Source organism: Tachysurus fulvidraco, chromosome 15 (genome assembly GCF_022655615.1).
Source record: "Tachysurus fulvidraco isolate hzauxx_2018 chromosome 15, HZAU_PFXX_2.0, whole genome shotgun sequence".
Lineage (NCBI taxonomy): Eukaryota > Metazoa > Chordata > Actinopteri > Siluriformes > Bagridae > Tachysurus > Tachysurus fulvidraco.
The window spans coordinates 16,273,866-16,299,060 of NC_062532.1; the positions used below are offsets into that span (position 1 = coordinate 16,273,866).

General features: G+C 37.2%; 2 protein-coding genes across 5 annotated transcripts in view; both read left to right on the top strand.

Annotated features, from left to right (window-relative positions):
• The first annotated feature begins 16 nt into the window (after positions 1 to 16).
• On the top strand, positions 17 to 3,926 carry LOC113638108 (protein SCO1 homolog, mitochondrial). Its single transcript, XM_027139124.2, has 7 exons — positions 17 to 424; positions 514 to 630; positions 1,111 to 1,201; positions 1,463 to 1,660; positions 1,741 to 1,833; positions 2,454 to 2,569; positions 3,643 to 3,926. The coding sequence occupies exons 1-7, from the start codon at positions 299 to 301 to the stop codon at positions 3,775 to 3,777; spliced, it is 876 nt and encodes a 291-aa protein (XP_026994925.2). The 5' UTR covers positions 17 to 298; the 3' UTR covers positions 3,778 to 3,926.
• Positions 3,927 to 9,679: 5,753 nt separating this feature from the next.
• Positions 9,680 to 25,195, top strand: part of gas7a (growth arrest-specific 7a) — a 33,774-nt gene continuing 18,258 nt past the window's right edge. Inside the window, exons 1-4 of one of the 4 annotated variants that reach the window (XR_003439512.2) lie at positions 9,680 to 9,841; positions 17,686 to 17,748; positions 19,548 to 19,633; positions 22,633 to 22,701. Coding sequence is in view for 3 of the 4 variants with exons in the window: in XM_027139191.2 (XP_026994992.2) it covers positions 17,700 to 17,748; positions 19,548 to 19,633; positions 22,633 to 22,701 (204 nt within the window). In the remaining variant the exon portion in view is untranslated. Of the gene's footprint in view, positions 9,842 to 17,685; positions 17,749 to 19,547; positions 19,634 to 21,140; positions 21,370 to 22,380; positions 22,702 to 25,195 lie in introns of those variants that run through there. The other 3 variants (XM_027139191.2, XM_027139193.2, XM_027139192.2) reach the window with 3 other exon arrangements.

Consider the following 25,195-nt stretch of genomic DNA (forward strand, 5'->3'; position numbering starts at 1 on the left):
CGCTGCTAGAGAATCGTTTGTGGTCGTATAACAAATCACGTCCTAGTGCCCTTAGCTAGTGCACTATACTGCACGCTCATGCGTTTAATCTCGTGCCCTCCGTAGTGCGCCTATGTAGGGATTATAAAGCGAATTGGTACTCAGATCATATCCGCTTTTAGTTTCACTCCGTCATGCTGCAGGCTGACCTCAAAACTGTGTATTCTTTTTTTTAATGGCGTTTATTTCGATATTCATTTCATAAACGTGTGTTTTTGTAAAAGAGACCCAGATCAGTGTATATTTTGCAGTGAAAGTCATGGCCACACTGGTTTTACAGGGTGTCAGGTGTTTTATTTCCAGGCCATTCATTCTCCATAATAAGTCTTACTGGAGCTCCTACACAACATGTACACAACTGTTAAATAGGGCAACTTGCACTCAGGTAGGTCATCATGTAATGTTTCTATTGATTAATGCTTGTTTGTTATTATGATTTGATATGATCATTTGTGTTGCTTTTTAATTCTGCAGCTGAATGCAGCAGCTTTCACATGCAGAAGTCCTGTATTTCCTAATGTGAGGACTGTGTCTTCTGTCCCTCCACCACCATCACCTGGAAACAAAACATCTACAGAGAAGAAGTCTGGTGTAAGCATCCATGCAATCAAATGCTGCTAAAAGATCCCCATCAATTTTTATTATAAGACCATGACCGTATGTGGGTGTTTGTTTGTTCGGATATGGTTATTTTCGGTGTTGGTTGTTGACATGCTGTCTATCATTATTCATAATCACTTTTTATTATACATCATGTCGAAGTGTTTTAATTAGGAAAAGCATGTCATGATAAATTACATATGTATCAATCACATCTAGTTATTACACACTAACCTAGCGTGCATCCTGTGTTTTAATTTCTTGTACAGTAGCAACATTTTTCTGAACATTTTCTGTTCAGTAAAGAACGACATCTAGTAGCTGTTATATCACTATTCTGGGTTTACATAGCACATAAAATTCATTTTTTTGCTCTACTATTTTTCCCCCCTATCATTCAGCTGCATGTGAGTTTTTGCATTATGATGAGTTAATGAGTTCTGAGTAGTGAGATTTTGATCCCTTTTATAGCCCGTCACATGGAAATCTCTCGCTATCACGTTTGCCTTGGGTGGAACTCTTCTTCTGGGCATGAAATACTTTAAAAAAGAAAAAGAGGAAAGTAAGGCATTTCACATTTCTTTATTCTTCCGTACAAAAATAAACCTGTTTGCCTAAATCGAAAAAAAAAAGACAAGTTTCTGAGTGATCGAATTATATTTTCTTTTTCTTAATAACCAAGTCCTGATTTTAAAAAAAAAAGTTTCAAGATATGAGTGCTCTTATATGTTATACGTTGATTTGCTTATTGCATCTTAATCTGTGAAGTACCATAAGTCCTTTAGAGAATGCTTAAAGGCTTTATTTTAATTTCATTGCATAGAGTTTGAGAAAGAGAGAACAAGGTCGTTAGGGAAACCAGCCCTCGGAGGCCCATTCTCTCTTGTGGATCACAACGGCAAACCCTCAAAAAGTGAAGACTACCTCGGCCAGTGGGTGCTGATCTATTTTGGATTCACACACTGTCCAGATATCTGTCCTGATGAACTGGAGAAAATGATCACAGTCGTGGATGAAATTGGTAACATGTCTTTTTAAGCACCACTTGATATAAAGTTGATTTTAATTGCTGTGAGGAGTGATTGGTTCTTTTTCATACAGACAGGATAAAGACGCTCCCGGATTTAACACCAGTTCTGATCACGATCGATCCAGAAAGGGATACACCTGAGGCACTGGCAACATATGTCAAAGGTAAATATTATAGCTAATGTCATTTTTTTGTGCTCACAGGTGGAGAATCATGAATTCATTAGCAAGTAAAAACTCCAGAGAGCTTCCCTGTCCCATGTTCTGTTCGCCAGGAAACCATATTAACAAGGCTAAAAGGTGGCAGCTAGCTTAATCTAATAATGTACAGCTAGCTGACTGCATTAATGAAGACTGACGGAACAGAAAAAAAATGTTTTTGAAACCTTTGCAAAACGATTGCACTGAAAAGATATCATGCTAGTTTGGCTAGTGCCGTTTCTTTCAATCTGTTTAAAGTGACTATCTTCTTTTGCTTACAATTGTCAGCGTTATCTGTGTTCCTATTTCTGAAAAAAGATTGTCTGTTATAGATGTATGCTAATTAGTTAACCCCTTCTAATATCACACCACAATTTGTTGCATTACGTTTAAATAGAGTGAATATAATGTCAATAGGGACATTTTGTTTTCTGCTAGTTCGAACTGAAAAATACTAATAACCCAGACACCGATTTTCTTGTTCAAGGTGCCTTGTTTATTGATTGGTCCACATTTAGATTTTTTTAATGCATGATAACATGCACTGGAAGCCATTTCTATTTTTTTTTTTTTGGTATTTCCAGAGTTCTCCCCGAAGCTGATAGGCATGACAGGAACAACGGCACAAATCGAGCAGGTCTCCAGAGCCTACAGAGTGTACTACAGTCAGGGCCCAAAAGATGAAGACAACGACTACATTGTGAGTTTGTGCATTTCATAAAAATCACATAATTGAGGTTTTACATTTTGGGATAAGATCAAATAAAATATACCTTTATTCGTCCCACAATGGGGAAATTTCTCTGTGTGTATATATATATATATATATATTGTGTGTGTGTGTGTATTGTCTGTGTATGTATATATATACGTGTGTGTGTGTGTGTGTGTGTGTGTGTGTATATATGTGTATATATATATATATATATATATATATATATATATATATATATATATATATATATATATATATATATATATATAATATATATAAAATGTGTGCATATAAATAAAGTCATAATATAGTTTACAGTATAAACACAACACAATGTATAAATACAAAGAAGAAAAAAGAGACCACGAGGATGTAGTTACGCTAACAGACATATTGCACACGGGTAATATTGAACGTTTTTAAAAATTTCTGTTATAACATGTGTTGTTTAAATACTTTGTTATTGTTATTATTGCAGTTAAACAGTAATCCAGTGTGTACATTTACCAGACACCCTCATCCAGAGTGACTTACATTTTTATTTCAGTTTATACAAAGGGAGCAAACTGAGGGTTAAGGGCCTTGCTCAGTGACCCAGCAGTGGCAGCTTGTTAGACCTGGGATTTGAACTCATGACCTTCTGATCAGTAGTCCAACACCATAACCACTAGGCTACCACATCCACTGTGTGTAATTATGGTGACTGGTTCACTGGGAGTAGCTTTGGTTGTAAAGTCTAATAGCAGCAGGGAGGAAAGAGCGTCTGTATCGCTCCTTCAGACACTTAGGATGTAACGGTCTGTTGTGTGAGGGTGAACGTTTTAATGCAGAAGACGTCTTACCTGTAAATGTACCGTGATGTGAAACATTTCCATTTCCAAGAGATCTGTCTGTTATGCTTATATTCATTTAAGTAATTTGCTCCTTCTTGGTCTGGAGACATAATACAGTCCCTTTTCACTAATTGTTTCTTTTTTTTTTTTTTTACCACATTTTAGGAATCAAAGTTCTTCAGAGCTGTTTCTTTGTTCAATGTGTGTTTGTGCTCTTAAACACAGGTGGACCATACCATCATTATGTACCTGGTGGGTCCTGATGGGAAGTTCGTAGACTATTACGGCCAGAACAAGAAGTCAGCCGAGATCTCCTCTTCTATTGCGTCACACATGAGGAAGCACAGACAGGCCAAGTAATGAAAGATGGAAAGATTAATGTACTCAATGGACTCACGTTCTTCTCACGTGACTCTGTGAATATTCATAATTACTTTAATATCTGTATAAAAGATTGTTTGCATATGAAAAGGGTGTTAAATAAAATACATTCTCTGTTTATTAATTTATTTCTGTATTTTTGTTATTTTACTGAACTTAGAAAAGTTTACAGTGAGTAATTTTGAGTTGTGGGTGATGTAAACAAGGTTTGCAAACTGTTGATTTCCCCCAAGACTAGAAACTATGCGGATCCAATTATAATAATTACGATTCTACATTATGCCATCTTTTGAATCCTGCTCAAATTCTGTTCTCAGACAAAAGCATGTTTCCTCGTCATAACATGCAGGGAAGGTAACATTTTTCTCTCCAGGAGGTCTCCTGCTAATCTGGGGTCAGGCTGCTTCCTAGTGGGACCAATAAAATTCACAGCTATCACCAAATCTTCATTTGATTTATTTTATTTTTATTGGATATTCTTCATTTTTGTGTGTGTGTGCAAGTACCTGCACTGTGACGTAGTCCCCAGATTGGTCAAAGCTCATCATATCCACCAACAGTCTGAAACAATTTGACTCTTAGGATGAATTAGTTGAAATCTGATGAACTCATATACACTTTTGATCGAGCTCACGTTTAACAGATCATATCATCCCTCTGATAAGTTATAAACACCATGCAATTCACTTAATTCTGTGAATATTAATAGCATAAAACATCAGCCAAAGGCCACATGCAGTCTATTGGATCCATAACTCTATTACCACAAATATCACATTACTGTATTATCTATAAATGAATAGTATATATTTATTCTTAGCATGCTGCCCAGGATGCCATGGAAACAGATTCACTCGAAATAGTCGACCAGATTTCAAACTGGCATCACATGGTAACACACTGCACATTTTGGAAGACATTTTAAATGTGCTATCCAATACTTCGGCACCTTTATATCCGACGGAGACCGGTAATAAAGAGCAGATCCCAGAAAACTAGGTGAAATGCTACACTTTGTGTTTGGATAAAAGTATACGTAAAGCCACAGGTGACTGTTTTACATCTTATTTTGCTGGGAAGGTAAATTATTCAGGTAGACTTTTTTTTTTACTGGAAGCTACAGAAAAGACATTACACATGTGGTGTAATCTAGAACAACACGTGTATCTTCTTTCATGGTGTATAAGATAAATCACAGAATCACAGCTCATTTTGAGAGGCAGAACATACAGGTCATGGTTAGAGTGCTTCACAAAAAAAAGAGAGAAAGAAATCTATTCTATATTGCATTATATTATGCGTTACATATATTCTGAGCAAAACATATACTCAACCGTAAACTTAAGTGCCAGGGCACACCTAAGTGTTGGGCTACCAATCAGAAGGTTGTGAGATCAATCCCAGGTCCACCAAGCTGCCACTGCTGGGCCCCTGAGCAAGGCCCTTAACCCTCAATTGCTCAGTTGTATAAAAATGAGATGATGTAAGTCACTCTGGAAAAGGGTGTCTGCAAAATAATGTAAATTTATATAATCTCATTGTGAACATAAACTGATTCAAGAGTTTACGTGGCTTATTTAATACCTATTCACCTGATTATTTTATATGTACACTGTAGTGTCAATATGATATGAAATTTCAGTCAAATCAAGGGGAACTAACTACTAACTACCAGATTATTTTTATGGAGGTAATCGTACCTATTGTGACCAAACTACAGCACAGTCATCAGTGTGCAGTGATAATAATAAACCAGCAGAGGGTTCACTTACTTCAGTCATGCAACAGTGTACACAAGAAATCAGCAAGATTATATTTAGAACAAAAAATGTCTGTATTTTTTTTATTTACACAACACTGTCTCATTCTCGCCTACATTCAGTAAGCATTTTTTGCATGGTCAGAGTTGTAGTGGATTAGAAACCTGTCTTGGGAATACCGTGCATGAGGCAGGAATACATCATGCATTTTTATACTTAGTGCCAATACACCTATGGCCATGTTTTTTGAAGGTGAGAGGAAACAGTCATCTGTGGCTTTACATCCATTTGGATTTTTATCCAAATACAAACAACTGGACATGAGAAGAACTTTCAGTCAGACAATGATATGCTCAAGTTTAAACCCAATGCACCATTGTCAATGCATATTTCTCTAAAATGTCATTTTCCTTAAGAACTTGGTGCTCACATGCTTCAAGAAGAGTGTGTGAGCATGTGACAGTGGTGTTTAAAACCACTGTGTGGAAGTGCATATACACAGGGATGCACAGAACCATTTAAACTACAACCTTCAGCTTTTTAAGGCTTGTGGACAAAAAAAATGCTGTGTAAGTGTCTGAGGCTGTGATTATATATTCTATATAATATTCTACATATATTTTATATATGGGCTCATGATGCATTAAACTAAAATTGACAAAAATGACAAACCGAAGTTAAAAAAATTCTAACTGAATCAAGTTTCTTTTTTTAAAGAAAGCCTATAATGGAACCAGATCTGGCAACCAGATCTTAGAGATGTCTCTCAGCCACCTGTCATGTTATTTATTTGGCATGTTTTTATAAAGTCACACTTTACAAACCTGGATAAAATGGATTAGAGTAGAATCCTTTATGAATAACCGCTTTTTCTTATAAGTCGGGCTGACTGGAACTTCTACAGTAATCTAGACATGATCTATATAAAAAAAAATCTTATTAAAACTGTGTAAAACATTTTTTACTGTCATAACTCAGCATTTAATATAAATATACAGACTATATTAAATGGCATTTCATTGTATTCTTATCCATATTTCAGATTGATTTCTCAGTAATGGAAATTTACCAAGCCTTCAGAACTATACCGTTTTAAATGGCTGGTCATGTGTTTACCAACATACAGTTTGTCGGGTCTACACGAGATCGTGAGGAAGGTTTGTGTCATTTGTGTATTTGTGCCCAAGTGTCAGTTTTGATTAGTGAGTGAACCCAGGAAGCAACAGCTGAAATCCATGTGCATTTCTTCATTCAGAAAAGGATTTCAACTGGCCTTTGGATTTAAGTCATGTGACTTGCAACAAAGCTTAACATTGTCCAGCAGAAACAGTCCAACAGTTGTTAAAATGCACAGTTTAGAGCTATTGAGAGAATAGAGAGACTGAAAGTGAAGATGAAGTGGAGAAAAAAGGAGCTTTATCTATTTTGCATAATGATTATATTATATATTGACTGTAGACTACAATGAAAGCTGTTGCCATGAGTGTTTATATGTATGTGTTATGCTGTTGTCATGACAGCCAGATGTGAGCACTGGATGTCAGTGGGGCAGAACTGAAAAAATAAAACGCACAGTAGCACCTAGAGGGCACTTCATCTCGTTGTTTAACGTGTGTCCGATAATGCACTGTGATTGATTTTTTTCATCAGTAGGACAATCAGTAAAAGTCCCCATATTCTGTATGTAGGGAAACCCTATCGGACGCTATCACATATTCCTCAGAGAAACAGCACTCTAGAAGGAGGTTCATCATGTTTTCCACACATAGAGGAACCCTAGAGGGTACTTCATTTTATTTTCTCAAACGTAGCAGCAACCTAGATGGCATTTCATCATGATTTTTTCCCCTGAAGGCCAAACAAAAGGTCCCCACCGCATGATCACCCTATAGGGCATCTTATCTACTGTAGGGTAATCGAGAGGGCACCTTTCACTGTGTTTATTTTAACTGAAAGAGGTCAGTGCAGGTTGATGGAGTCCGCCAATAATGACTGCTGGCATAAATTATGACACCTTGCCATCAAATTACTCTGGTTGGTATAGCTTATGTTTTATTACAGATGGCTGGACAGATTTTTTTTGGTTCCTCAGATATTTTCTACCATTATACTACACTGTAATTATCACTCTACAATAAAACACACTAAAACGTAAGCTTTCTGTGATTCTGAATACAGCACCTTGTCTTATTACAGCCACATCAGCTGCCTCTGAGGTTCAGCACTGAATACATAGTTCAGCTTGAATTCTGATCTTCTTCTCAAGTCAAGTACTTTTTCTTGCAGACCCGTCTCTTGAGAGCCTGAGCGTCAGCTGGTTGAAATGTTTTTTTCACATTGCCCCTAAACTCTGCATTAATGTTGCAGTGAACATTAGGAACGTATGATTTTATTTTTATCTGTGGTAATGACTTGCTTGTTCAACCTGGCCTAGTTATAGTTTATAGCCATTTAGAATTAGACATCAGACTGTAAGCGTTAAACTGTAAAAGGATCTAACGACAATTACAATATGCTAAAGCTAATTCAGCAGATAATAGGATTAGTATTAGTTCTAAATACTCCAGGACTCCATAATGTTGATGCTTGAGTTGGGTGTTGTTGAAGTGAGTGGTCTATTTGTAAGTTTCAATAAGGTGTGTTAGATGTCTCAGTATACGTCGGAAGGGACTTTGAGCTTGTCTCCGGTGCTGCGTGGGTTTTGTCAGTAACTGTTGGGTAACCCAGATGCCACAGAGGAGCTCAGCCTGGTGCAGGTTATCACTATCAGGATTATGACATCCTAAAATTATGACGTGAAATATTAGAATTATGACTGGAGTGGAATCTCTTAATATTTAGAAGTAATAAAAAGGAATCTTGACTTTTTTGTTTTCTCAGCATTTTCAAAGTTTTCAAGGTGTTTATGGGACGTTGGTGATTTTATAATCCGGTTAACGTTTTATGTTTCACGTTAATTCTGTGCTTTGGTTTGGCCGGTCTAAATGTGATTAAATCAATTTTCTTTTTTTTTTCAGTTTCAGGAAGCAGACAAGCAAACACAAGCTTTTAGCGGCATAATAACATTATGCTAATGGATGGCAATGATTCGTAGAAAGATTAATGGTGTCATTAATGTCAAATATCTTTATCTCATTATATATTATATGTTAAAAATATAATTGTAATAACTCTTAATCCTGGCAGTGTTGAACAGTGAACTAATAGATCACATTATAATCGTTATACAAGTAACCTGAGAAACAGAACAATAAGATAGTTGGACACAAATCTCCTAAATAACATTACACACAAACCTGAGCAGCATCTGTGCTGAACAGTATGGTAGACAAGTTATCAATAAAATAGATATCAGATGTTGGAAAGGTTACAAACATTTATACAATTTCTTTAAACATGAGAGAAAGCCTTTAAAAAAACAAAACAAAAAGATCCAGTTTTTGTAGATAAATTAAATGAAACCAATTGTCCTGATTCGTATAAAAGAGTTGCTCGAAATGAATGAATCATTTGGTAATAACCCATCATTAATGCCCAGTGAATGGATGCATTGAAGTAACTTGAAGCGTGCAACTTTGTTCTTTGATATGACATGACATGACAGACTTCTCACAGCAAAGGCAGAGGGCGGTTTCTACGGTCAGAGCTTCATGCTTGCTTTTTCAAAACAGTACTTGTCCGCCTCACTCATCATTCCTCCTTAACTTTCTGGTCTAGACGGCAGTAAAAATAGCAGAGCCGTTGTCTTTGTCTTCTGTCTTTACATTTTGGGGGAGTTCTTTGGAAGGAACAAGCGCTAAACAAGGTCTATTTGACTCAAGCAGCACAAAACCGGCCTTGTTAACTGAAGAGGGAGTCATTTCTCCACTCTCTCAGTCTTCATGGTGTCACGCACTGTGCTGCCTGCCGTCTCCAGAGTCCGGGAGAAGGCTTGTAACCTGCTTGTATCTGGGGCTTGAGAACAAAGACGTTTAGAAAGTTTCTAAGCTTGGCAACCACAGCCTGGCATTTTTTGTCTGACCTTCTGCTTATGGGAAATGAGAAGGAAAAAGAGGGGCAGGGTTTATGGCTATTCATTTTTTCCACATATGTAGATTTTGAGCCTGGGATTTGGGTTGTTTTGTACTTTCTGTGTTGTATGAGTGAGTGATTAATACTGAAGGGGGGTCTAGTACCAACTGCTCTGTTAGTAGTGTTGTATATGACATCCATTATCCCATCCTGAATTCTCTACTTTGAATATTCTGTCTTGCAGTGGCTTGTTTGATAAACAGGAGTATCTGGTAAGAGCATTTATTAAATTAAATGTTTTTTAAAATTATTATTTAATTATTTTATTTAAATTTTTTCAAGAAAGGAAGTCCTATGTTCTCTACCGATTTTTTCTTATGTCACACTCCATAATGCTGTTTATAGCTTTACAAAAAATTTCTGTTTGTACCTAGACTACTAAAGGAAATATATTCATTGAAACGTTCCAATAAAAACAAAACAGTTAGATGTTTTTCACACAAATGTTTATATTTTCAAATTTTCAAAACCCATTTTTAGGTCGAGGTGCTTAAATATATGCAAAATCATTGTGAAACACATAATTGAGTTTATGGCCTCCTCCCTGCTCCATGCATATAATTAAATCAGCACAACCCAATTTGTTAATCCAACAGCTGATTTTCTCTGACAAAATTTCCTAAAACTCTGTCTTCACGATCGTACTGCAAATCAAGTCTGAACCATCTGACAGTCTATATTTATGCTCACAGCTCAGCTGTTGTATCTTAAATTACACTCTCATCTTTAAAAAATCTAATGACAAGTAAAATCTGTTTTGTTCTAGTCATATCCAATAGTCTTTACCAGGTGTAGTATTGCCTTTGAGTGTATTTAATTATCACTGTGTATAAGATTTAATTTCTTTTTGTCACATTGCCCATTACAGACACCCACCTTGTAACGCTGCATATCATAAGCACATTACGCTAGACCTGAGACTTGCTATAACTTTAACCTTCAGGCTATTCATATCTCTTATGATCTTTCCGTTCAGACAACACGATACCTTTTGACAATTTTTGCTCAGGAACAATGGTCCATATTTTCATTCAGTAAGGTGCATAAAGATGGAAGGATCTGATGCCTGATGTTTTATACTTTATGTGTGTAGAATCTTTATTATAAGCCTAATTTAGATTTCTAGAGTCTCCATAAAGACTGTGTAAGATCCCAAGAACATTTTGATTGAATTCTGTAACAAACTCAATATCTATAGAGCAGAATAACATGTTCTCTGTGTCAGAATATGCAAGAAAAATAGATCTGTGTGATTAAAGAAATTTACTACACAATGCTTGCATCATTTTGTGCAGAAAACAGGGTTAGATAAATCTAAATTTGAAGTAGTAGTTATTTTTTATACATTAGCATGCTTTTTTTTTGCCACCAGTTCTGCTACTATACAAGTTTTTGTTATTCGCTGATGGTTTTGAGACAAGTGTAAAAAAAAAAAAAATTCTAACACTGACGTAACTTTGCCTTGTCTGCCCCGCTTTCGTCTGCCCCTCCCTGTCTCCACACCTGTTCCTAATCGTGTCTCATTGTCTTTTGTATTTAACTGTGCAGTGATGCCTTGTGCAGTGTGGAATCAACTGTAGTCTTTGTCTGGTCTAGCCTGTGTTATGTTTCATGTTTTTTTGTTGTTAAACCCTGTTATTTTTGCCATCCTGCATTTGGGTCCGTTTTTATCCTGCGTTCATGACAATTATACACTGTAGACCCCTTATCTCAGCTCACAACTAAAAATGTTTTTATGGTGCACATTTAGTCTGATGCAAAAAAATATAGCCATGCAAACCCAGTTTGCCTCTTAATAGATGTCAAACTTCCCCTTTGTGGCTTTATTACCATTGACATATATTGCATATTTATTAGCATACAAATAGTCCATTGATTTTTCCAGAGGTAGTATATCAGTGATGGCATGGGGCATCATGAGATTCATTCTTCAAAAACCATAAAGAAACTGTTCTTTATTCTCAAGATTTATCTTATGTTTGTACTGTGAGCCAAAACTAAATTTTATGAGAGAAATGTATGACTGATCAAAGATTCCTGCAGAAATGTCCCTATTTGGGCACTTGAATTACTCTCACCATTATAAATGTTCGCACTAGGTCCTATATTTGTCCTGGAGGAGTGTTCCCAAACATACATGCATTCAAAGGATGTTTATCAATGTCTCAGTAAAGTGCAGACTCACTGTTATACTTTGCAGCATATTCAAGGATGGTGGACTGATTAAAAAAAATCCAGGATAGGTTAGATATAAGTGGTCTAAAATGTATAAAGAACAGTAGATTTCTTGAACTTCAACACAACAGTATGACCAGCTGTGAGCATATTGTGGATTCTTAATTTTATGTCTTTTTTAAGTTTCCAAATCCAGGTTGAGCATTTCTGCAGCTAATAAATACCTGAAAAAGATTTTTTTTCTTGAAACTGCACATGCATAAAAACATACTTAAAAAAAAAATTATTTAATTTATTGTTATTTTAGCCACCAGTATTATGAACCAATATTCAATATATTTATATATTCAATAATTATAATATAAAATATATATTATATTTAGAAATGTCTTATATATGTTCTTCTTCTTCTTCTTCTTCTTCTTCTTCTTCTTCTTATTATTATTATTATTATTATTATTATTATTATTATTATTATTATTATTATTATTATTAATAACAACAACAACAACAACAACAACAATAATAATAATAATAATAATAATAATTAGATTTTACTCATTATTTTTAACTATGAACATAAAAGATTTACAATATTTACCAGCCTGTATGATTTGTTTTGTTCTTTTCAAAACACTGATCTTGCATTGTTTCATTTGTGTGTGGTTAACCATTTTATATAACATTTAACAATTACAGACATTCATTTGTTTACCCACATTACCCTAATGTGAGAAACAAACAGATGTCCTTATTTAAGAGTCTACTAGTCAAATTAGAAAAGTATTCCTGGTAAATATAGGATATAATTATTGCAGGCAGAGCTTCGAATACATATCTTAAGCAAGTAATTTTTTTTTTATTACTATTGTTTTACATATTTGTTTTTTAAATAACAAAATGGGATAGGGGTAATTTTCTGTTTTGCTTGTGCTCTTCTCTCCTATCAGCAGTACACCTAAATGCCTCAGTAAATGTCTGCTAATACAGTGGAATGAAAAAATCGAAAAAAGGTCTCTCCTTTGTTCTGCCATCACAGCTCTATCACTAAACCTGAACAGAGGAACAGGTAGCGGATGAGATAGAGGGAGGGTGAAAGAGTAATGCGGTGTGGAGTCTCTTTTATGTCACACATCAAAAGCCGACCTACCGCCTGTTGGAGTGCCTGTAGTATTCACACCTTTATAAATGATCAAATCATCATTGGTGCCCTCCATCTCCTCATTTTAGAAAAACATCTGATGAGTGAAAGGTCTGTGAGTGGAAATGTCTTGGTGATGAGAGAAATCAGGAAGGAACGGCCAGAGTGGCTTGAGTTGACAAGAAGTCAACTCAATATGTACAGTATGTTAAATAGCCACTCTTTCAAACCACAGTGAGCAGAAAAGAATTTCATTCTGCTGAAAAAAAAGCCATCTGTGGACACAGTGAGCACAGCTTTACTAAAGCTGAACAACTGAAGATTAGAAAAAGGCCAGATGCCATTTTTCTCCAACTATCCCGTTTTGGTCTCTGCCTTTGGTCTGTATGAAGCTGTAATTCTTTCAAAGGTCAGAGCTTCATAAAGTATCTTGAGATGACTTATGACGTGTTGCAGTCTGGGAAAATCAGCCAGATGGCTGAATTCTGGCAAACTTTAACATCTCAACATCTCAACTTAACTTATTATACCTACATTATCTACACGCAAAGATCAAGTTGAGCAATGAGCCACTTTAACAATCGCAGTGTTAAAAAAAGACATATAAAGTCTATATCGAGATGATTAAAACCTTGCTAAGTGTGATTTCCTAACACGAGGACTGTTTTGCTTTGTTCAAGTTGTACAGCGATGTGTCATTCAGAAACGGTTATAAACATAATGAAATCATTTTATACTAAGACACACATACTGTACTGTATGTGTTTGGAAACTCTAGTTAAATCTGATTTGAAAAAAAAATGCACTGCAGTTTTAAACCATTAATCTTCAGTGGTTGTCCTAACTATTAGTTTATTGTATTTCACGGTTTATCAGAACAACTCGGAAAATTCATCGTTAGGTGATTTTTTCTGAGTGTCATTTTTCAGTGTATATGTTCTCTCTTACTCATCGTCATTATTGTCTCATTCTTTTTCTCTATTCATACATCCTCTTTGTCTGAGTCTGGAGGTGGTCGTTAAGGTGTGAATAAACATTTGTTTTGTTTCTGACAGGTAATATAATGTTTCATCTTATGATGCAAGCTATACCTGTTCATACTTTAGAGATATGGTATATTATATAACCGATAAAGCTCTTAACTCTAACTAAGGATGTCTGGGTAGAAGGCTCAGTATGTCATACATCATGTCTACATGGCTTGTGAGGAAAGACACCCCACTAGACAATATAAATAATATAAATACACATACGTTTAGATCAAGCAAAAAAAAAAATTAACACATTACACATCAGATTTGGGTTTGTATGATTGTTTAAAAATCCTGATTATTCTGGAAGCAAGAAAGCAATGGCGGTTATTCATTTTGTTTTGTTATTGGATAACTATGTGGTTAAATGAATTGGATAAATATGTGATTAGTCAATCTGAATCTGTGTCATCACATCATATGGCAATGTGATTCATCAGAACAGTCAGTGTATTACTAATGCTGTTCACGGCCTGGCCGGAATGCCTGTGGACACATTGCTAATAGAAACATGTTCATTTTTAAAATAATATTCATACCATCTCACTCTGCAGGCAATGACAGTTAATAAAAAAAAGATAAAAATCTGGATTAAAAAAAAGAAATTAAGATAATAAAGCTTCCTTGGCCAAGTCCGTGTTTCCTGGCAGATTTTTTGAGGTTTAAGATTTTTCCACTCTCACTAATGACCAGTGATATATATACATATATGTTGACAAATTTGCATATACTGTCATGATCAGTTACGAACATGTTACGTTAAGATATGGTATGGTACGTCTAAGGGATGTGGTAGCCTAGTAGTTAAGGTGTTGGGCTACCAATTGGAAGGTTGTGAGTTTGATTCCTACATCCACCAAGATGCCACTGCTGGGCCCATGGGCAAGGCCCATAACCCGCAATTGCTGAGTTGTGATAAAATGTAAGTTGCTCTGGATAAGGGCGTCTGCTAAAATGCTGTAAATGTAAGATTCCTGTGCAAATAAAATATCAATTTTTACAATAATTATTTAGTATCTTATAGATTGAGGTCATCTTTATCATGGTACCACAAAACTATCTATCGATCTACTTATTGATCAAAATCAAATCAAATCATTGTTACCAACGACCAACTGCTAATCTCCATAGTTTCCATTGACTAATCCATGCTCATTATTGTTTCTAATAACCAATCACTGATAACTATTACACATACATTTCCACTATATGTTCTTGACAGTACTATAGTTACGGTCAAGAATGCAGACAGAAAGAAGCAACGGTACCAAGTATTGATTTTGCAGACATGTAAATATAGACAAGAAGTCATTTTAAAACAATGTGTGCAGGTGGGAAAACTATAGTGATCCATGATTGGTTATTGGGAGCAATAACGATAATGTATTAGTCACTAGAAACTATGGAGGTTAGCAGTTGATCATTGGGAACAATGGTGATCAGTGATTGGTCATTGGGAGCAATAGTGGTAAGTCCTTAGTGGTTTGGGAACAGCGGTGATCAGTGGAAACTTAGGCTCAAGCATTCAAAGTGGCCAAGTCTAACAACAAAGTCACTAAGCTGGCAACTTTTCAGAGAAAGTGCAAATTCTCTGTAGTTTATATCTCACTTAATGGAAATACATTGAATAATTTTTTCTTGGACATAATACAAGACAGCTATTTGCTGCAAAGCCGTGCCAAAAAGCTTGTGCCTCGTTGTCTATTCAGGCATTTAAAAACAAATATACAAATTTCTCTGCATCATTGACCACAGCCAAACTCCGAGCAGCTAATCTCTCATCTACTACATTTCTTATGAATATTTCCTAAAGCTATTATAAGCAAACGTACACACCTGATAAAAAATGCGAATTTTAATGAGTGCAGGCATTTCTTGTATTATGTTGTGTAAGCATAGAGGCTGTGCCAACTGCGTAAAGAGCCGTGGGCTGTGCTGTGCCATTAATATTTTTCATCATCTCTACAAACCATTTATCTGAAAGCTGAACCATGATACAACGGGGTTTATCTGATTTCTACTGACACACATAGCCACCATCATGGACAGAAACCTCAAAATTGTTCTATTTGGCTGCTGCATTGCACCATGATGACTGCCTTGCATAATGCTGTAATAGCCATTTGTTTTGCAACAGAACACTAATATAAGTGCATGCTGAAGGCAGCTCTGTTTAATACCGATCATTATCAGTAGTTAGGGAGCAGAGCCTTGGCAACACCCCCATGGGGCAGCCAGTGTTCTCAGAGTTTTGGATAAAGGCCAGAGAGAGAGAGAGAGAGGGAGAGACTGAGAGAGAGAGAGAGAGAGAGAGAGAGAGAGAGAGAGAGAGAGAGAGAGAGAGAGAGAGAGAGAGAGGAGATAAGAATCAGCTGAGCATGGCTGCTGCTCTTGGATCAGGCTGCGTCTTTGCAATGCTATTTAAGTCTTATGCCTTTTGAGGATATAAGCAGTTCTTGAGTCAGTGATATTCTAGATTGTACTTTGCGCTCTGAGCTGGCATTCATGGTATTTGCCTCACTTCTGGCACTGGCCTGGCACTACGCATCGCCTGTGAACTCTGGCAAGTGTCTATATTATAACCATGTGTTGCTGCTTTTACTTTGTAAACAGTTTGTGTTCTCAGTTTTTCTTCCTTCAATATTGCACAGAAGTCATCATTGCCAGCGCTGAGCAGACAGTCTGTACTGTTTTTTCCCCTTCTATTTATACAACCAGCTATCAAAATGAATAATCCTATTTTCTTCCTGTGTCAGAAATTACAGCCCTCAATTCATTATCAGCTTAGTGAGACTAACCCTGACATGCCCCTTTAGGATATTTATTCCTGTAATAATATTTACAGGAACGGCTGCCAAATGGTCACACTAAACCAAGACTACTATTTGAGACTGATTACCAAATAATGCTTTTTGCTGAGAAAAGTGGCTTATCACTCACTGCCTGGACACAACTGGAGTGCTTGTGCAAAAAAACAAACAAATAAATAAATAAATAACGCTCCGTCGCACTTCACAGCAAACATTATTGGAGCGGCTGAGAAAAAAATAATAGGCCCTGAAGTGAAAAGAAGCATTACACTTGGTAGAGCACTATTGTACTATTGTACCCTTACAGCCGGATTTACTAAGATCCCAAATAATGTGTGTTAATTTGTGTATGCATGGGGATCAACAGAGCACACAAAAAGTTGGAGGACTGTCAGCAGTTTGCAAAGAATAATTGTTTGAATTATGTCACAGTATTTGTAAGATTAAGAAATAAGGAATTTCCTATTTTTTTTTTAAGCATAGACTTCTAGAAAGACTAACTGAAGTGGAACTTTTCCTCAAGCACGTTTTTCTAAACTATTAATATAACAACGACGGTTGTGAGATGCATGGAAAATGTGTACCGAATGCAATATGAACACAAAATAAGAACATTCGCACAGGTTACATCTTAAACCCTTTTCGTACTCTCTGAGTTTTAATGCAGGCTTTAGCTTCGCATTCGTTTCAAGGATGTATTTACTTATGTACATAATTTCCATTCCTGTAGGGATTTATTTATTAAATATTTGGTAATCCAAACTGCATAGAAATTACACACAGAACCAGACAAGTCGCTGGAAATGAAAGATGTTATACTCTGATATGAACCAGCTAACAATATATTGGCTTAAGGAATAAATGATCGCTGCTGATGTGTACTATTGTATATTTTTCAGAAGGAAAGTGAAAGATGCCGTCTACTGTAGCCACAAAGACTACCCATACACACAAACCCTCAGGTGATGTCACAATTAAACTGCATTACTCAAGTCTCACATAGTTCTTAATGCTAAACCTGTTAAATGTCTTGTTTAGTCGTTAAATAAATCGATATTAATATGAAACAGTTGTACAGCTGACAGCTACACGGTAACAACATATTTATGCACTTTTAGTAACACAATAACATATTTCTGCTAATGAAAATAATACCAAATGAAGATAAAATGTCAGTCATTATTTTTAAACAACTTATATCAGTACGGAAAGTGTTATAGCACAGCTATAAGTGTTACTTACCTCAGGCCTTGTACCAAATTAACATCAAACACTTTAAAAATAAGATTATAAAAATGTATGTTATATTTATGTGTTTTGTTAGAATACATATATTCATGCCAAAAAGTGTTAAAGTTTTTTACAGTAACGAATTCAATATATTAACACTTGTGGTATGTTCACTCTTTAGGCCCTTTGGTTCTGTTTGGATCAAACTGTCCCAGGACATTACTGGGGTTTTAAAAGGACTACAGAAATAAATAATAATAATAAAAAAACCATAAAAGTCTTCACCTCAGTCCAAAACAATATAGATAACATTAATGTTTGCAATTACTAGATCACTTTTAAAGTTATCTGTGTTACAAATATACTATTACAAAGACTTCGGTGTATAAATCTAAAAAAAAGAATCTAAATGGAAAAATGGAACAATTATTATTTTGAACTGATTTATGAGATACGAGTGATGAACAACAATAGAAGCATGAGAAGGAAAAAATAATAAAAATTGCATTTAAGTAAAAATATAAACTGGGTCAATTTGAACCAAACGCCACAGAAGGTTTGAAAGCAAGGACAATAATAACAACAACCTTTTATACATTTAAAGATTTGTACTGATGATTTAAGTGGTAGAACTGCACAAAATATAATGTGCATGTTCAGCATAATACATTAACACCTATGTTATAAGACCTCATTTCCTGTCCTGCATACTGTATGTGTATTCCAGTCTCACTGCTGTTCAGGTCCCAGCGCCCATTACACATTACGTCCTATTCAGGAAAATTATTCACGTGCTTCTAAAATTAATTTTCCATCCTGAAAAAGTATGGACCCATAGTAAGCCTGAAATCTTTATACAATTGAATTTTTATACATTGTTTATGCTCATGTCATTTCATCCTGGGAGTAACAAGTGGTTCAAAATAAAATTATAACATGAGATAATATGAAAATATTACACGAAAGGTTGACGCAGGCTGATGGACAACTTCCAGAGATTACGTGTTGCATAGAATTTGAGCGATGTGTCAAGACGTCTGTCACTGAGCCACAGGCTCTGGGATACAGACTTAGGCACTGAGGACAGGAGGGAAGAAGGGAAAGTAAAAGCAGATATAGCAAGTGTCAGTGACGATGTCACAGAGGTTACACTCGTTAATGGACGTCCCTGAGGGGGATTAGAAAAACAGCTTGCGACTCCCAGTAGAGTTGCACATTTGTGGGCCGGCTTTAACCATCTCTCCACCACACTTACTTTATCTCCTTCATTTATCATGATCATGTACATTATTTATCAGACCGATGGTGCCAGTGTCATTTGTTTTCATGAAGTGATTCATCATGCAGATGTGATGCTGCCTGTTATTGTGATAACTTTTTAAAAAAATACTTGTTTTATTTGATTGTAAACCCCTAAATATCTAAAAATGAACTGTTGTTTTTTCATGTATTCTTTTTCTTGTATTCTAACGACAAAGTGACATTTCAGACTTCTGACTGATGTAAACGTCGAATATCTTTATGCTTTCAGAAGATGGATCACAGTCTGCTGACATACCTGTGAAGCGAATGGAGAAGGTAGACGGGATGGTGCGGAAAACTAAAGTGAACAGCCAGGTACAGTCCTACAGTACGTGGGTAGGTCAGGGATAAAAGGATTAATCCGGGTGTCTGTGTGATGCATTACTTAAGGCATACTAGAATGTCAGATTCTATTCCTGAAAGACTGAAGCACTGCAGAATTCAGTTCACATCTAATTCAGCTTATCAACTAATTATCAAACCCTCACAGGACAAGATAAATCACTGTAGGTTTGTGAGTTTGACAAGTCTTGCACCTTGATGTCACAGTGCATCAGTGTATCTTTTATTCAACAAGATGACTGCTTTGCATCTACATGCAGGTGAACTGAGCTGAACAGTAAGGAAAAACTTTTGCTCAAGGGCTTAGTACATTTACTCTTTTTTTTTAAATTATTTTCTCAGCCTTTTAACTTTTTCATCATCTGAACCATATGGTCACATCCTTGGTACTACTATACGGTAAGAGTTTTTGTGTTACGGGTGTTCCAAAAAAAAAACCACACACACACTTCCATTTCAATCCCATGCCTATATTCAATTTAATTACATTTTATCAGAATCAGAATGATTAATAATTAATTATTAATCCCAATGGGAATTTGGGTTTGTTACTGCAGCTCTGAGTCACCAAAATAAGAATCCAAAAACAGAGACTTATATACATGAGATAATATATACAAAAAATATATAAATAAACCTAGGATTTAATTAACACTACCAGTAAAGGTGTATTGTTGCACAGTAAGATATGTTCTTGTACAGAGGAATTATAAAGTCTGATGGAGCGGGTGGAAGATGTTGTTTGAGGCAGCCAGTAGCTCAGACAACATCCTTCTGTCTGTCACTACAGTCAGAGAGTCCAGCTCCACTCCCATAATATCACCTTACAGATGAGGTTGTTCAGTCCGCTGCCCCAGCATGCAACAACAAAAACGGTAGCACTGGCTACCACAGACTCTTAGAGCATCTTCAGTATCGTCCTGCAGATGTTGAAGGACCTCAGCCTCCTCAGAAAGAAGAGATGGCTCAGCTCCTTATTTGTATAGCATTTTAAATCATAGATATTGTCTTAAAGCAGTTTTACAGATATATTGATAGCAATTTATCATTTATTCATATTTATATTTAATAAATCTAGGCAAAGGTGCCACGTCTTCCTTCATGCAAGATTCCATCGATACGGTCATAGCTTTGGCATCGCTACATGTTTGAGAAATGAACGTTGGATCTTGTCTCAAACATATATTGCTGTACCAATACAAACCTCTGTGAGAAATTTAAGCTGCCTGGCAGGCGTCTACCACTTCCACTAAAATCATCATTTGAATTCACTGCCAGGCTCAAAACGAATGTAAGATCATTTCAATCGAACCCTTCACTGTTAGGCTGTAGGCTTTGGAGCCACCTGCAAGCCTTCCGTTAACAGTAATGCTTGAGTAGCAGAGGAAATCAGACCAAGTAAAGCTCTAGGCAAGTCACGTGGCTGCCTGGCAGTGGGATGAGGGCGTGGGCATGCCAACAAGCAGACTGGAGCACAGGCCATATGGGCGTCCCGCTCCTGGACACTGGCACGTGGTTAGCTACTGATCCGAGGCCAGGTTTGGAAAAGACTGAACGGGAGAATCTTAGCAGGGAAGGGGGTGTGTTAGATTGAGGCGAGAGGGAAAGGAGGTCTAAAGGCAGTGTGGAAGCAGGAGTGGATTGGCAAACGGCAGGGCACAGAACAAGACAGGCAGTGTGGGGCCGCTGCCTCCATGTTTCTGAGAAAGGTGAGAGGCTGTATTGTTGTTTAGCCCTTTTTTGTGTTGCAAGGATTTTGCTTTTCGGGTGAGTCACGTTGTGTGGGTGTGCGTCTTTGATAAGTCACGAATGTATTTGTTTAAAATCATTTAAACGTTGCATAAGGATTTATACCAAATAGAACACAGAACAGAATCTGGTTGTTTTGCTCGGACAGGATGGTGGACATGCAAACACTGACGAAGATCCGAACACTAACACAAGTGATAAAGGATGCTGATGAGTTTGGGTGTAAATATAGCAACAGCATACACTCTAGTTTTCATGCCTTCACAAAACACACCAGCACAGACAGATGCACACTCTTCTTACTACATTCTACTGTGAATACTGCTATCATGTGTTTCTTACACAAAATGAAAAAAAAAAAATCCCCTATTTTTTCCTCAATTACAGGGATGTGAGGACTCTTCATTTTTTATTCTCTTGTCTCAATCGAGCATCGTGTATTCGGCTTACCTCTTATCATTAGCCACTCAGTACTTATTACACAGGCATTTCTCCCCTCACTCTCCCTCTCTTTCCTTCCATTGCTTCTACTATTACTCAAACATACTGTACAGAAGCATGCTGAAGAAGAAGTGGGGTGGGGTGCGGTTTGAGTAAAAAAACAATGATGCTTTCTTACCCACTGTCTCTGTCACATTGTCTCTGTCAGCTTCTCTTCAGAGTATTTCTTTTCCAGCTGTCTTGTGCTTTGCCTGCTTGCCTCTCTCTAAGTTTACCTCTCTCTCCCTTACGTTCCCTTTATTTTCACTGTATGCCTGTGCTCTGCATTCTTAACTCTAGGTCTGTAGGTGTGTCACACCTCCACTCAACCACTCACTTACTCATTCAGCCTCTCTGCCTCACTCACTTTACCTTTCTCTCTCTCTCTCTCTCTCTCTCTCTCTCTCTCTCTCTCTCTCTCTCTCTCTCTCTCTCTCTCTCTCTCTTTCTCTCTCTCTTGCTCTCCTCATCGCAGTTGCAATCACAAACCCCCCAACTCACCACTGGCACGCCCCTCTCCCTACACACACGCACGCACGCACGCACACACACTCACATAAACACAGCCCACTCTGCGCTGCTCACCACGGCAACGCAGGCAAGCAGGCAGACGGCACACGGGAGACATAGTGGAAGAGAACGAGTGAGAAAGAAGGAGTGAAGGGACCACCTGAGAGATGGAGACAGAGGAAAGCTTTGACACAGAGGGCAGTTTTGACGATGCCTCCTGTCTCTCCCCACAGAGCCCCGGGTCCCTCTCACCAGCCAGGCGGCAGAACAAGGAGAAGGAAATCAAGGAGACTAAAACCACAGTGAGTCTGGAGAAACACACACACACACACACACACACACACACACACACACACACACACACACACACACACACACACACACACACACACACATACATAAATTAACAACTGTAAACAGCACAGCTGGAATACTCCAGAGGGCTTATTATGCACATACTGACATGGTACTGATTGTATTGACATCCTCATGCTACAGCTCCCAGTTTATCCATTTAATGGATATCTCGTGACTAGACGCAAAGCATGATTGATTATTTTCAATCACTAAAGCGATAATAAGAGGTTGAAATGTCACATAGTTACACTTTTGAAACTGGCCAGGGGGTCGTAAACTCCTGGAGTGTTGTGTTGATGGGAAACATCTGTTCACTAGCTTAGTGCCACTCTCTTTTAGTCTGTGTGTGTTTCCTAATGGAGATTACATCATTGCTGTTTTACATACACATTGTCAACTCTATATTGTTCCGTATCAGGTGCATATCTCAGTGGCTGACACTTTGAGCTATTGTGTTTGGATAGCTGTTTTATAAACTGTCTTAAAAACATCAGAGTGGTCGTAACGTGTCGGTGTCTCTGCTTCCTTTTTATTTCTTTCTTAGCCTTTTCCTTCTCGATCTCCAGAGACCACTTGGCATTCCAGACTCTGCTCTGACGTGACTTTTAGTGTGTGCACTGTGTGCAGAAAAGCTCTGGCATTTCTGACAGCGACAGTGTGAGACTATTTTCTCCCAGGAGCACACTTCTTGCTTGCTTGAATATTTGATGTTGGATATATACAGAGAAATATATAGAAAACACACAATACTGTGACAGTAGCCATGTTGGGTTCAGGTGTACTTGTGTGCGCTATTCAGCTGTGGTTCATTCGACATGTGTATAATTGTTATAATAATAGCTTGCATCCACGCAGCCAGAAAAAGGTGTAAATCTATATTTACATCCTATGTGATATTTTTTTTACATTTGTAATTGTATTAACTTCTAATAATAGCAAATTGCATTCCATATCAGCACTTATCACATAGAAATGTTCTGCAGTGTGTACTGTAATATATGATATGCATATCAGAAACCCCAACCTCTGGTCTTGTTGTGGTATCACTGTTCCGTCTGGTTTGTTGTGTTTCTTGCTTTAACACATTCCCATTAATCTGCTAAGCAAAACATAAGGGCTGTAAAATTCATTGAAGTCTAAAGACAAATCTTGATACACAGATGATGATGTTATAGTGCATCAAGGAGAAGCATGTATGTCTTGTCTATCTATAGGCATTCATTTGAGGGCTCAATTGACAGGCTAGAATTCAAAGCGTAATGCTGCATACAGTTATGTAACCAGTGATATCTGCTTGAGATAGTGAGAATGAGAGAGAAAGAGAAAAAGAGTGTGAGGGAGGAAAAGGAATGAATTAGGGATGCCGCATGTGCTGGAAAGCCAGACCGTACGATTACTGTTTTGGAAGAGGGATGTACTGTTTCTGTCACACCAACAGGGCAGCAGAGCTGTCCATCAAGGCTATAAAGCCCGCCCACATGGGAGAGATAGCTGCAGCCCGGAGAATGGGGAAAGACTTGGCTAGTCCAGTTTCCATGGTGACAAAGGCACCAGAAGTGATTAATGGGTGGTGAAATGAAACACACACACACGCGCGCACACACACACACACACACACACACACACACACACACACACACACACACACACACACACACACACACACACACACACACACACACACACATGCAAACATACACAAAGAGAAGGTTAGAGAGAAATATGGATTGCGAGAGAGTGAAAGAGGACCTTTGATTTGTTTTTAAAACAGAGAAACATATGGCACACTGCTTGTGACATTCTGATTACTACATATGCAGGTCTTGACAGATAATGATGAGTGTATTGAGAAAAGAAAATCCTATTGTGCTTCCAGAAGTGTGCATGTACCTTCAATCAATGGTTAATGTGAATACAGAGTATGGTCTTTTTGCATAAGCAGTATGCATTGCGTTTCATGTCAATGGCTGAATATTGTGAGGCGGTTTTCCATGACAACCGCAATTCAAAGCTGCTTCTGATCAATAAGGTGGGATGGCTCAGATATGTAGAGAGGCAGAGTTGTCTTTTTTCCTTCTGTGTCCATGTAAGGCAAAGCCAGTGACGTGTGCAAATCTGTAAATTTACACTGAAAGGCATTTTAAATCGCCTATTCCCCCAACTTGTTGCTTAATTTGAAGTGCAGATTAGGCTTTAAAATGAAACTGAGATACCCTCTTGAAGGAGGTTAAGTATGATTAAGTATTACTGAGTGTTATGTCGTGCAGTTTACGTAGTGTGTATCGTGTCATGTTTAACGCAGGTGGACATGCAGATGCTTTAATGTAAAGCACTACGCTGTTTCAAAAAAAAAAAAATCATGTGTGCCTTCACAGTGAAACCAATTTGTTGCTTAGCAACAGAGGCAGGGCAGACCAGCAGTGTTTGAGATCAACGATG